General features: G+C 40.6%; 2 protein-coding genes across 3 annotated transcripts in view; one reads left to right on the top strand and one right to left on the bottom strand.

Moving 5' to 3' along the window:
• The window catches only part of atox1 (antioxidant 1 copper chaperone), a 72,412-nt gene that overhangs the window by 14,143 nt on the left and 42,853 nt on the right, over positions 1-15,416 (bottom strand). The window lies entirely within an intron of this gene.
• Positions 1-15,416, top strand: part of slc36a1 (solute carrier family 36 member 1) — a 54,407-nt gene that overhangs the window by 7,387 nt on the left and 31,604 nt on the right. For both annotated transcript variants that reach the window (XM_075482015.1, XM_075482014.1), the window contains exons 3-8: positions 1,627-1,741; positions 1,826-1,916; positions 3,011-3,099; positions 8,761-8,850; positions 11,647-11,731; positions 14,351-14,578. In XM_075482015.1, coding sequence (XP_075338130.1) covers positions 1,627-1,741; positions 1,826-1,916; positions 3,011-3,099; positions 8,761-8,850; positions 11,647-11,731; positions 14,351-14,578 — 698 coding nt within the window. The remainder of the gene's footprint in view (positions 1-1,626; positions 1,742-1,825; positions 1,917-3,010; positions 3,100-8,760; positions 8,851-11,646; positions 11,732-14,350; positions 14,579-15,416) is intronic.

Here is a 15,416-nt window from a genome sequence, read left to right as displayed (position 1 = left end):
AAGCAGTTACAGACGAGGCGTCGGACACGTTTAGCAGCTAAAGAGGCAAACATGTGGCTTACTTCCATTTCCAGCAGATAGCATTCTAACGAGCATCCTTCCACCTGATGAACGAACACACTCTGCAGCTTTTAAAGCTGAAATGCTGACCGCATCAGACCCGTTTCAGGGGTAAATTGGGTTGTTTTTGCTTGAGAATGGGGCAAAAGAACAGAGTGTGGTGTTAAATTACGCTGTAAAGTGTTGGGTTAAAGATTAAGTCTGCTGCGGTTTTGCTGAGCTGTGCCAAACCTGGAGCACATACTGTATGTTCCCTTCTCTTATTGCATGTTAAAGGGACAGTTCGCCTCTTCTGACATGAAGCTGTGTAACATCCCATATCAGCAACATCATTTCTGAACATCTTCTTACCCCCTGCTGCGTCCTGTGAGCAGAGTTCCAGCCTCGTTTTGGTGTTGAGTAATACATTTGCATCACAAAATGATTCAACAGGAAAAAGTCAGAGCTCACAATCACTTGGCCCTATTTTCTCTTCCTTCGTATCACTACAGGCTGTGTAAACTGTGCAGACCGAGCAGTCTTAGTTTCCTTTCCTTTCCTTTCCTTTCCTTTCCTTTCCTTTCCTTTCCTTTCCTTTCCTTTCCTTTCCTTTCCTTTTGTTTCTTTTCCTTTCCTTTCCTTTCCTTTCCTTTCCTTTCCTTTCCTTTCCTTTTGTTTCCTTTCCTTTCCTTTCCTTTCCTTTCCTTTTGTTTCCTTTCCTTTCCTTTCCTTTCCTTTCCTTTCCTTTCCTTTCCTTTTGTTTCTTTTCCTTTCCTTTCCTTTTGTTTCCTTTCCTTTCCTTACCTTTCCTTTCCTTTCCTTTCCTTTCCTTTTGTTTCTTTTCCTTTCCTTTCCTTTCCTTTCCTTTCCTTTCCTTTCCTTACCTTTCCTTACCTTTCCTTTCCTTTCCTTTCCTTTCCTTTTGTTTCTTTTCCTTTCCTTTCCTTTCCTTTCCTTTCCTTTCCTTTCCTTTCCTTTCCTTTTGTTTCCTTTCCTTTCCTTTTGTTTCCTTTCCTTTCCTTTCCTTTTGTTTCCTTTCCTTCTCTTTCCTTCTCTTTCCTTTCCTTTCGTTTCCTTTTGTTTCCTTTCCTTTCCTTCTCTTTCCTTTCGTTTCCTTTCTTTTCCTTTACTTGTCTTTCCTTTCCTTTTGTTGCTGCCTGCTGTGCAGACCGAGCAGCAAACAGCGTAACAGGTGCGGCTGTCGGCAGCAGGCAGTGATACGAAGGGAGAGAAAATAGGGCCAAGCGATTGTGAGGTCTGACTTTTTCCTGGAGAACCATTTTGTGATGCAAATGTATTACTCTGTTCAACGCATATTGTTCTGAGAAGCAAAACGCTTTATTTTTTAAACCCCAGCCAACTAGCCGGACTACCTTCATCAACACCAAAACGAGGCTGGAACTCTGCTCACAGGACGCAGCAGGGGGTAAGAAGATGTTCAGAAATGATGCTGCTGATATGGGATGTCACACAGCTTCATGTCAGAAGAGGCGAACTGTCCCTTTAAGAGAAAAGCTGCATACCCGAAGCTTTTCTGCAGATAAAAGAGTCTCCATGTGAGCTGAGCGTCCTCTCTCCCTGCCGCAGGTTCCCTGTTTTCGGACCAGAATCCCTCAGAAATGGACGCTCTGTGCCCATCCCCTCCGGGACCCTCCAGACCGCAGAGAAACTACGAGAGGATCGGGGGCCAGACGGGAACCTCGTGAGTGTCCTAAAACCCAAAGATAAGCTCCAAAGTGTGTGTGGAAGCGTCAGAAAATGAGCTGTTGCTTCTCTTTGTGCCCAGCTTCTGTCAGACGCTGATCCACCTGCTGAAGGGGAACATCGGGACCGGCCTGCTGGGGCTGCCGCTGGCTGTGAAGAACGCCGGGCTGGTGGTGAGCATCATCTCATCTTTACAGGCCACGTGAAGGGCTCACAAAATTAGATTCTGCCCTCTGATTCATGAAGAAGGACAGACGGGGCAGAGCAGGCGCTGCAGTAAATTAGATTTAATTTTATCAGGAGGATGTGCAGCAGGGACAGAACAAGAGGTTTCAGCTGAGCTATAAGCAGTTTACAGCTGTGGTGGTGGAGTTATTTTATGTTTAAGAACAGGTTTTATATCTGCCCTTTAAACTTCTGTTGTGTAATTAATCCTTTATTGATTTAGTACACCTGTGAACACACCTGATGATGATGAAGGAATAGATAAGCACACATGCGGTTTGACTGGAGTCCAACTCCATAAAGCTAATTTATGGACCTCGTGACACCAAAGTGGCTGCAGTGTTTGGAGCCACGTGCACGGCTGGAGCCTCACAGATAATCAGAGGCAGCATCTGTGTCTCAGCTCTGCTCTAAGTTGGTGATTTCACTTAAAAATCCTCTGGAAAGTGGAATGTGGGCACTTTCAGACACTAAAAGATCCCGTATCTGTTGCTTCGAATCACTTTTACAGCTGCAAACTGGTCTGATTTGCATGGAAATTCATGTAAAATTGAGCTTAATCCTGAACAGATCCAGAGCAGGCGGACTGAATGAGATGTTAATATGTTATCTTACCTTATGTTAACTTAGAAACAAAGCTGGAAATATTCTGTTGAAGTTGGAGCATCTTCCCGTTATACTCACAGTAATACTCAGTTATACCCGAAGATTATAGAATATTTTGCTAAACAAACATGGAAGTTCCAAGCTTCCATCATTAAAAAAAGACTTTATCATCTTGATAAGCTGGTTTCCTCAGATTCCCTGTTTTTTAGGGAGCAGAATATTTAAATCCCATTTGTCCAATTGTAATGTAGGATATTAGGACAGCCGGAAGGCATCGGTCCTGGGAGCAGAGAGATGAGAGCTCAGGAGGAACAGCTTTGTAGATAAAGATAAAGATCCTCCTGCCGGGCAGGTGTGGTCAGTGCATGTGACTGTTGGAAGAAGCCTGCTTGTAAGTAATCCAGGACAAACATAGGTGTGTTGTCTGTGTGTGCAGCTGGGACCCGTCAGCCTGCTGGTTATGGGCGTCATCGCCGTGCACTGCATGCGGCTGCTGGTCAAATGTTCCCACCACCTCAGCGCCAAGTAAGTAAAGCTGCATCTCACCTGCATCCCTCTCATGCTCAGCCAGCTGCAGAAACGGCACATTTCAGGACAAATATCATGTTTCAAAGCAAAGCAGAGACTTTATTTTCACTCCTTTAACAGTCGGGTGGATGTTGGAGATATTTGGGACACTTTAAAACCATAAGACCACTTGGAAAACCATATAATCATATCATTTAATTACAGTTAAAGATATTTGGGACACTTTCAAACCGTAAGACCACTTGGAAACCGTAGAATCATATCATTTAATTACAGTTAAAGATATTTGGGACACTTTAAAACTGTAAGACCACTTGGAAACCGTAGAATCATATCATTTAATTACAGTTAAAGATATTTGGGACACTATAAAACCTTAGAATCATACCATTTAGTTTACAGTTGGAGATATTTGGGACACTTAAACTGTAAATTGAATGATATGATGCTACGGTTTCCAGCTCAACGCTGACATCGAAGTGACCGTTTTGTTTTTTTCTGCGTCACGAACAATAAACAATAAACTAAAAGTTAAACACGATGAACTGTTTATGTTATATCTGCAGAAGTTCTGTCAGCGAGTATTTTCCCACCGTGTTGTTGCTGTGGAACTGAGGAAAATACCTTCACTTATTCCTTCCCAACAGATGTGAGACATGATGAGATCTGAGCTTGTGTCTCTCACAGAGTGTCAGTTGGGTTTGAGGTAGTTTTTAGACCCCAGCTGCTTGTTTTGGGCTTATTCTCATAATTATTATTACTTTTTACGGTCACAAGGGCTGTGTTCGAAACTGCACACTGCATACTTCCATACTGCATACTCATCAATCAGACAGTATGCAGAGCGTTTACCCACAATGCATTTCGCTCCTGCCCGAGCCGAAATCAGCCGGCCTGAAGCTGATTTCCCTTAAGCTCTAAACTCTGTAAACTTTAGCAACATTTGAAACATTTTCAGGAGAGAAAGTAGTCGTTTAGATCCCCAACGTGTTGAAAACCTGACAAAATACCGGCTGTTTACAATTTTGTTCCCACAAATTCGGCGCTACTAAAGCTAGCCACAGTGAGCTAACGCACTTCCTGTTATTTTCACAAAATAAAATACCCGTTGCCTTTTATCATAGGGAAAGCCATTACCATACAATTGGTGCTTTTGTTTTGAAAACAGGAAGTGAACCTACCCTCGTTGTAGCTAGCTTGAAACTGCCGTTTTGACAGGAAATGACGATCGGCGACGTCACGTTACGTTGCATCTTGGGTAGTTTGAGTATGAGTAGTAACCTCATGATGCATACTCAACATTTCGGAGAATCTAGTATGCATCCGGGAACTTCTGCTTACTCAAACTCGCATACTAACTCAGAAAGTTAGTAGGAGAAGTATGTGGTTTCGAACACAGCCAAGGTCTGCCGCCACCATCAGTCATCACTCGTTCCCCTCTGAGCCTTTCCTCCCTTGCTGTTTTTAAAATGTTGCCGTGGATGAGGCCTGTTTGATGCTGGTTTCATCATCTGGGTGTAGTTAGCTACATAACTACATAATATGAATGCGTGCAGTCCAGATATTTAAAACCGTTCGAACACACACGCTGACCATCCTGAGCTCGGATCGGTCTCCGATCTGCCAGCACAGACTCTTGTTTAAAGAGTTTTACCGTCCATGTGATCACATGAAATGTGGAAACTTCAGCACGGCTGAGTCAAAGGGCAGAATCTGCAGGACCGTGTGCACATCTGCTCCCAAACACTTTGTGCTTTCAGGCGTGGAAACCGTGACTCCAGCCTCAGGCTCAGAGCTGCGGGTGAAGGTACACTTTAGGAGATTTGCTTCCTTCTACATCTGCGGTTCTTTACCGCTGGACAAAGTACACAATCAGCAGATTTGATGAAACCTCAAAACGTTTGAGGAACCGTTTGAGGAACCGTTTGAGGAACCGTTTGAGGAACCGTTTGAGGAACCGTTTGGTGTCTGAGTTGCAGAGCAGGACGGGACATTCACTCAGTGGGGTCACATGGGACTGAAAGGATCGGATTATTGGCTAAATTACAATCAGACTGAGTTATTAAGTGCATGTAGACACCTTAATCTGATTAAGAATTGGATCGGATCGGATTAAGACCCCGAGATAACTGGGTTGAAAGTCTCACTAAACCTGGTCACGACCCCGGGAAAACATCTGGAGCATGCGCAGAACGCAAAGTCTGATTCACCACGTGCTTCAGCGTCTACAAGCAGGTTTAGAGTGACTTTCAACCCAGTTATCTCGGGGTCTGAATCCGATCTGATCCAGTTCTTAGTCAGATTAAGGTGTTTACATGCACTTAATAACTCAGTCTGATTGTAATTTAGCCAATAATACCAAGTTATATTATACAAAACTCCAACTTTATATCAGTTGGACTGATATAAAGTTGGAGTTTTGTTGTCTCTTGTTCCCTCAGATATCAGCTGTGCCAGCCACAGTGTGTTTGCTGTTGCTGGCTGACAGATTACTCTCCATTAAGTCTCTATTTTCTGCTCGGTAATCAGAGGCGTGTTGGCAGCTTGGAGAGCACCCACTGAGACGTCCATCAGCTCCAGCAGGCAGAACCAGACATGGGCTGTGTTCAAAACCGCATACTACATACTTCCATACTACATACTACATACTGCATACTACATACCACATACTTCCATACTGCATACTGCATACTGCATACTACATACTACATACTACATACTTCCATACTACATACTTCCATACTGCATACTACATACTGCATACTTCCATACTACATACTTCCATACTGCATACTGCATACTGCATACTACATACTACATACTTCCATACTACATACTTCCATACTGCATACTACATACTTCATACTGCATACTGCATACTGCATACTACATACTACATACTTCCATACTGCATACTGCATACTACATACTTCCATACTACATACTACATACTGCATACTACATACTACATACTTCCATACTACATACTTCCATACTGCATACTACATACTACATACTGCATACTGCATACTGCATACTACATACTACATACTTCCATACTGCATACTGCATACTACATACTTCCATACTACATACTACATACTACATACTTCCATACTACATACTACATACTGCATACTACATACCACATACTTCCATACTGCATACTGCATACTGCATACTACATACTACATACTTCCATACTACATACTTCCATACTACATACTTCCATACTGCATACTGCATACTGCATACTACATACTACATACTTCCATACTACATACTTCCATACTGCATACTACATACTACATACTGCATACTGCATACTGCATACTACATACTACATACTTCCATACTGCATACTGCATACTACATACTTCCATACTACATACTACATACTGCATACTACATACTACATACTTCCATACTGCATACTGCATACTGCATACTACATACTACATACTTCCATACTACATACTTCCATACTGCATACTACATACTGCATACTTCCATACTACATACTTCCATACTACATACTTCCATACTGCATACTGCATACTACATACTACATACTACATACTTCCATACTACATACTTCCATACTGCATACTACATACTACATACTACATACTGCATACTGCATACTGCATACTACATACTACATACTTCCATACTGCATACTGCATACTACATACTACATACTTCCATACTGCATACTACATACTACATACTGCATACTGCATACTACATACTACATACTTCCATACTGCATACTGCATACTGCATACTACATACTACATACTTCCATACTACATACTTCCATACTGCAAACTACATACTACATACTGCATACTGCATACTGCATACTACATACTACATACTTCCATACTGCATACTGCATACTACATACTTCCATACTACATACTTCCATACTGCATACTACATACTACATACTGCATACTGCATACTGCATACTACATACTACATACTGCCATACTACATACTACATACTACATACTTCCATACTGCATACTACATACTACATACTACATACTACATACTACATACTTCCATACTACATACTTCCATACTGCATGCTACATACTACATACTATATACTACATACTGCATACTGCATACTACATACTACATACTTCCATACTACATACTTCCATACTGCATACTACATACTGCATACTACATACTGCATACTACATACTACATACTACATACTGCATACTGCATACTACATACTGCATACTACATACTGCATACTGCATACTACATACTGCATACTACATACTGCATACTGCATACTACATACTACATACTGCATACTGCATACTGCATACTACATACTACATACATCCATACTACATACTTACATACTGCATACTACATACTGCATACTGCATACTGCATACTACATACTGCATACTGCATATTACATACTACATACTGCATACTGCATACTACATACTGCATACTGCATACTGCATACTTCCATACTGCATACTGCATACTGCCATACTACATACTACATACTGCATACTTCCATACTACATACTGCATACTGCATACTACATACTACATACTACATACTGCATACTGCATACTGCATACTTCCATACTGCATACTGCATACTGCCATACTGCATACTACATACTACATACTACATACTACATACTGCATACTTCCATACTGCATACTGCATACTGCATACTACATACTACATACTACATACTACATACTGCATACTGCATACTGCCATACTACATACTGCATACTGCATACTGCCATACTACATACTACATACTGCATACTGCATACTGCATACTGCATACTGCATACTGCATACTCAAACTCGCTTACTAACTCAAAAAGTTAGTAGGAGTAGTAGGAGAAGTATGCGGTTTCGAACACAGCATGTGTGTGAATGTGGCCAGTCCGACATGGTGCTTTGCTGCAGAGGATGTTGTCCCCTCTCCAGTTCCAACCATTAAATTATTAAACTGAAGCGCGCTGTGTGATTATTATCTGCTTTACGGCTGTCTGATTACACAGAACACCCTCTGCCTCTGACCGTTAACCCAGGCGTCCACGGGGCTCACATGGGGCTCTCCTGCAGCCCCACCCGGCCACGTTGAAGAGGATTAAGCAGATCGAGAGTATGAATGAAGGTCTTCTACAACAAGAATAGCTTCTGCACAAACGGTCACGCAGCAGGCTTAGAAATGCAAGAGAAGCTCACAAGTTCCCGTGAGAAAAATGCAGCTCTTCCTGTTTTAGAGACATTTTATTACAGAGTCACAGTCACCGCTTCCTGTTATAGATAAGATGTCCCGTGACACATCAAACTGTCGTTAGTTAGTCAACAAAAAAATGGAGCCAAAATACACAAGCGCTGTGCAAATATGTGCCCAGTCTGCTGCTCTGCAGCGTTCAGGTGTGTGTAAACACGATGCCAAGGTCACCCCAAGGTCAGAAACCCAAAGAGCTACATCTCAGACTCTGCGGGCCTCAGTTAGCTGTGCAGAAACCAACGCTGCAAACCTCAATGAGCTGAAGCTGCTGCTGCTACCAGCTGCTGGATCAGGGGTTCACTTAATTTTGTCACCTTCCTGCTGCTGACCAGCTTTTCTGTAAATGTCTTTCAGGATGAACAGGCCGTCTATGAGCTACGGTGAGGTGATGCAGTACGGGATGGAGAACATTTCGTGGCTCAGGAGACATTCACAGTGGGGAAGGTAAGGAATGTTCAGCACCTCTTTATGAGGAAAAACACTGTAAAAGCTGGTTTAATGGTGATATTCTACACATTAACATGAAGAGCTGTTAAAGAGTTATTCATTTCAAGGAGTGATCTATCCAACTACTCCAATCTGGGAGTATTTTAATTTATGCAAACATTTAAAAAGATCTGCCAGAATTCTCCCTCCAGCTGCTGGTTGTCTTAGCTTCTAAGTGAAAGTTTAAAGAAGAAACTCATCAGTCTACAACATGAACATGGGCTGTGTTCGAAACCGCATACTACTCCTACTACTCATGCTAACTTTCTGAGTTAGTATGCGAGTTTGAGTAAGCGAGAAGTTCCCGGATGCATACTAGATTCTCTGAAATGTTGGGTATGCATCATGAGGTTACTACTCATACTCAAACTACCCAAGATGCAACGTAACGTGACGTGGCCGATCGTCATTTCCTGTCAAAACGGCAGTTTCAAGCTAGCTACAACGAGGGTAGGTTCACTTCCTGTTTTCAAAACAAAAGCACCAATTGTATGGTAATGGCTTTCCCTATGATAAAAGGCAACGGGTATTTTATTTTGTGAAAATAACAGGAAGTGCGTTAGCTCACTGCGGCTAGCTTTAGTAGCGCCGAATTCGTGGGAACAAAATTGTAAACAGCCGGTATTTTGTCAGGTTTTCAACACGTTGGGGATCTAAACGACTACTTTCTCACCTGAAAATGTTTCAAATGTTGCTAAAGTTTACAGAGTTTAGAGCTTAAGAGAAATCAGCTTCAGGCCGGCTGATTTCAGCTCGGGCAGGAGCGAAATGCATTGTGGGTAAACGCTCAACGATCAGTATGCAGTATGTAGTATGCGGTTTCGAACACAGCCATAGAGCTTATAAAAGATGGATGCAGCCACTAAAGACACCGCTTTGGAATCCTTATTGATCCTCTCACCGTGCAGACATGCGTGTTTGGTTTCTTGGGTTTTCTAAATAAGTCGTCCAAGAGTGTTTCCTCGTTCCCTGGCAGCGTGTGCAGGGTGTCCAGCCTCTGGCCGAGCATCGACCGGGACAGATAGATGGAGCTTTAACAGCGTTACTGCTCTGTGACGAAGATGAAGATGAGGGATCGAAAAGCTGAGAGTCGAGCGCCACTTCTGTGTCAAAGTTCAAACATTTTTTAAAGATTTTCAGAGAGCGCAGACATGGCGAACAGCTGTGAGCTCTCCAGCATCGGCTCGTGTGCTGAAACCGCTCTGTTCGCTCTGTTCCCTCTGAGTAGCTCTTAGTGGTTTCCAGTAAACCTGAGAACAAGCTCAGCCGCAGGTTGTTTGTCACAGTTGGCGCCGCGCTCAGACATTCAAACCTCAGGAAACAGGAAGAAACAGGACGGTCAGAGTTCAGAGCAGAGAAATCACACCGTTCTGAGCCAGAAAAGAACGTTTTCCCGTTGAACTGAACCGTTCTGAGTCATTGCTGAGCTGTTACAGAGCTTTTTAAGCTGTTCTCCTCTTAATTTCTGGGGTCATCCTGCGTCATCCTTTTGTGACAGCCTGATTGGTTAAATGTTTAATGTTAAATCACCTGTGATGTAGAGTCAGAGGACTTTAAAAGGAACCCGACAACAACTGATAAGACTTTTAGACTTTAATATGTTCTAATCACACTGAAATCATAGTTAAAATGTGTTAAATATTTCAGTCTTTTTCCTAAATCCCCAAAGTTTATATATATATATATTAGGGCTTGGCAACGATTAACATGTTTAATCTAATTAATCTCATGATTTCCCTGATTAATCACGATTAATCGCATTTGTACGCAGAATCCAAAAATGAATCCAAAAGTAGTGTATAGCTTTTAGCATTTAGCTTTATTTTAAATGTGCTGCCATATGAATGAAAGTGCCATAACATTTGTTGTGCAAACACACTTTTAACATCAGCATCTTTCTGTAGTTTTTATGTAGAAAGTAATCGGCGGATCCACCAAACATGGAGAAGGGTACGGAACTTTTACTCGGCCATTTTCATTGAAACCCCTAAGACTTCACCTTTTTCTGGGTGCTCTGCAGCATGATGTTTGCATTCAGTCCCTTTAAATTCTCAAACAGAAATTATGTTTTAATTTGGGAAAAAGCTTGAAATCGCGTTAACTCGCTAATTATTTAACGGCGATAAATATTTTATTGCGTATTAATGCAGGTTTTATTTATTTTTATTTTTTAACATTTATTTATTTATTTTTACAAATTTTAACAATTAAACATATATATATTTTAACCAAATTGTTTTTTTTTCGGAGTCGACAGAACCAAAGTCATCTGTAAACACAGCCAAGTTGAATTGTCTTCTCTGCGTAGTAGTTCCAGTCTAAAATATCACTTAAAGGCAAAACACACAACTGATAGCAGCAAGTCATTCAAGGAAACAGACAGTGGAGCGAGGCTTCTACATAAAAACTACAGAAAGATGCTGATGTTAAAAGTGTGTTTGCACAACAAATGTTATGGCACTTTCATTCATATGGCAGCACATTTAAAATAAAGCTAAATGCTAAAAGCTATACACTACTTTTGGATTCATTTTTGGATTCTGCGTACAAATGAGATTAATCGTGATTAATCAGGGAAATCATGTGATTAATTAGATTAAACATTTTAATCGTTGCCCAGCCCTAATATATATATATATATATATATATATATATATATATATATATATATATATACATATCTATACATGTGAAAACTCAATAAAAATGTAAGTTTGAGCCGTTCAGCTCCCATCTCTCTCCTTTCTGTTTCAGGCGAACAGTGAATCTGTTCCTCATCATCACCCAGATGGGCTTCTGCTGCGTCTACTTCGTCTTCCTCAGTGACAACGTGAAGCAGGTACTGCTCACGCACGCACACACACACACACACACGCACACACACACACACACGCACACACACACACACACACGCACACACACACACACACGCACACACACACACACACACGCACACACACACACACACACACACATATATCTGAGTGCTGCAGACTGTTTGCTGTGTCAGCCTGACTTTCAGGTTACGGTGTCCCGACCTTTCACCCTCACAGCCCTGCAGAGCAGAATAAAACCACGTCGTAAATCATTTCAGAGATGGATGAAAAGGCCACAAACGGCAGCCCGTAGACTAGACTGATCACATTAAGGTTTTTTTTAGCTTCTATGGAAGTTTCCGTGGTTATGTAAGAGCAGGACGATATATGTGAATGCTCTCAAAGTACAAATATCTGCAGAGATAGTCGTAAAAAGGTCAATAAACAGTCTGGAGTTTTCCAATATTTACACCAAGCAGCTGCTCATGTGGCGGAAAAAAGAGCTCAGACGCAGCATTTTTATTTGAACTTTGTGTCACTGATGTGTTTTTAATTAGTTTTTTTTTTGTTTTGAGGCAACAAAGATTTTAGGTGAAAGTAACTGTAAATGGTAGAAAGCTCCAGGAAGCGCCTCCTGATGCAACACATTGCTTTACCCGCTCATTTAGAAGGCGCTTCAGGCCGTTATGGGATCAAATTAAACCGAAAACATCTGAATATCATCAACTGAATTTGATGCAACGTTTCATTTCTGTATATTTATCTCCCTCCCCAACCGTTGGTGGCTGTCGCAGGAATGTTGGGGGACTTTTGACCCTGAAACTCTTTAATACCTATTGATCTTTTGCTCTTTTTAATTGATTCCTCAAACAGACTGCGATGTAATTTCCTCGATGTGCGTTTGAAGTGCAGCCCCGTGGAAACGATCGGCTTCTGTAAAGGTTTCCGTTGGTGCAGTGCAGCTTCCTGCCACCAGGTGGCAGCACCGTTCTGCTTATCGGTGCTAGGCAGAAGCTCAATACGACACGTTTGTGTTCAAACTCTCCAGAATCCGTTTAAACGGCAGAGTTTGCTCTGAAAATGCAACACAGAAGATTAAGAGTGTAAGAAAGAGTGGGATGAATGATAGAACAGGTTGAAAAGGAAACACTGGAAAAAAATGCCCCTTCAAAAATAAGTAAGTTAACAACAAATAAAAGACGTTTTTGCTTGAAATAAGCAAACAAATCTGCCAATGGAACTAGTGAAAATCAGCTTGTCAAGATTTCTTGAAATAAGATGTGACATTTAGGACTTTTGAGATAAAAGTGATCTTGAAATTAGCTTAAAAACCTCTTCAAATGTAAAAAAAAGCTTGTTTCATATGAAATGTGACTCAAAACAATTTGTTTTCAAGACTTTTTCATTTAACAAGATATTCCAGATGTATTGTCTTCAAACAAGTCCCTATATCTGGCTGAAATGCTGCTTGTTAGGCAGTTGTGTCTTATATTAAGTGTAATGAGATATTTTGACTAGAAATGAGACAAATATACTTGGTAAGACAGATTTTTTTCCAGTGTGTGTTCCACATCGGTAGGCAAAAGAACTTCAGGTCACAAGAAATCATAAGTTCATTTCCTTCCAAAACCAAAGAGCTAAGCTAGGATGCAATGAAAGTGGTGCAGAGGATGATAAGCATGCCTCTGTTTGGTGTGACATTTATGTTCATCTTCCAGGATAACGGCTCTGACCTCCTGTTTGTCTGCAGAAACATCCCAGATCAGGCTGGAGTGTTGTAAAGTGTCATTTATTGGAGGTTCAACAGGCTTTTTTTCTTCTTTCAGTTTGTTTTGAAAGTGATTATCTGCTTTTCCTCAGGCTGATTTCTCTGACTTCTCTTGAACTGGAAAAAATCAAAGTCTTACCAAGTATATTTGTCTCATTTCTAGTTAAAATATCTCATTACACTTAATATGAGACACAACTGCCTAACAAGCACCATTTCAGCCAGATATAGGGACTTGTTTTAATACAATACATCTGGAATATCTTGTTAAATGAAAAAGTCTTGAAAACTAATTGTTTTGAGTCAGATTTCATATGAAACAAGCTTTTTTTTTTTACATTTGAAGAGGTTTTTAAGCTAATTTCAAGATCACTTTTATCTCAAAAGTCCTAAATATCACATCTTATTTCAAGAAATCTTGACAAGCTGATTTTCACTAGTTCCATTAGCAGATTTTTTTTTTGCTTATTTCAAGCAAAAACGTCTTTTATTTGTTGTTTTTCTTACTTATTTTTGGAGGGGCATTTTTTCCAGTGAGAACCAGACATGGAGGAGCTGCACTCAGCTTCTATGCTCCACATGTCTGGAACAAACTCCCAGAAAGCCTCAGATCAGCTGAAACACTTAGGTTGAAGACGCACCTACTGTATTTTCAGCTGCGTCTGAATAAAGCTCCAAATCTGAAGCTTGAGTTTCCAAACTTAATCACATTTTAACTCCCGATTTTATCTATTGTTCTTATTTCTTTCTTTTTTTGTTTAAAATTTAAATCCTGCTTTTTATCTCTACTGTTTTAATGTCTCTGTAAAGTACTTTGAATCACCTTCCTGTATTGATAAACCTGCCTTGCCTCTTCTTCACCTGCTTTTTCCAGGTGGTGGAAGCAGCCAACGCCACCACCTTCAGCTGCCAAATGAACTACTCCAACCAGACCCAGGTGCTGGTTCCCAGCTTCGACTCCCGTCTCTACATGCTCTGCTTCCTGCCCGCCTTCATCCTGCTGGTTTACACCCCCAACCTGAAATACCTGGCTCCCCTCTCACTCATCGCCAACCTGGTCATGACTGCCAGTCTGGTTCTCATCTACTTCTACTCGCTCACGGTAACCGCAGCATCAGTGTGTTATTTATTAGGGAGGATGTCCCGATCAGGTTTTTTTGCCCCAGAGTCATTTGATTTTGTCCCGATCCGATACTTCTACAGTACATTAAAAAAAATGAAGAACGGCGAAGAAACAGATCCAGGACGTCCCTGATTTTTTATTTTATTTTTTATTCACTTATTTTATCATTTAACTGATTTAATTAGCTTTATCGTTTGAAATGTTTATTAGTTTTATTAATTTAATCATTTAATTAATCAAGTAATAAACAAATTCTTCAGGTTGTAGTTTAGTGCAACAATGTCTAATATAAAAAACCTGAAATACCTGCAGGCATGTCAACAAATAAGCAAATAAAAGTTCCTCAGTGTTCTAAAGTAAGGCAGTAATGTGCTTTAACTGCACTCCGAATTCTTACTCTCCTCCTCTGGCTTTACAGAAGGAAATGTACCTTTTTCTGGATGAAATCCAACATCTCTACCTTGATAAAATAAATTAAAACTAGTTAATTAATTACAAAATAGCTTAAATTAAAATAATCCAGGTAAATTTAAGAACTTCAATAAAAAATAAAAGAGACTTAGGAAATGTTTAAAACATATGTAACCCATATGTAACCTAAAAAACAAACATTCATCTATCCATGGGGGAAAACGAGTTTAGGAAACTTAGCGCTACATGTTTCCTCAAGTTAGATGTTGAGTTTCTGCTGAAATGTGCGTTTGTTTTGGTTGACACAGAAGACACATAATGTAGCTGCTGTTTCTCACTCTTTGTAAGGTAAACATGTCAGAATAAAACATTAAAATGAGGCGTACGCGGGCGGATAAAAATAATG

Source organism: Odontesthes bonariensis, chromosome 13 (assembly GCF_027942865.1).
Source record: "Odontesthes bonariensis isolate fOdoBon6 chromosome 13, fOdoBon6.hap1, whole genome shotgun sequence".
NCBI lineage: Eukaryota > Metazoa > Chordata > Actinopteri > Atheriniformes > Atherinopsidae > Odontesthes > Odontesthes bonariensis.
The sequence above is the reverse complement of the archived record's forward strand: the minus strand, read 5'-3'. Positions and strand labels throughout refer to the sequence as shown.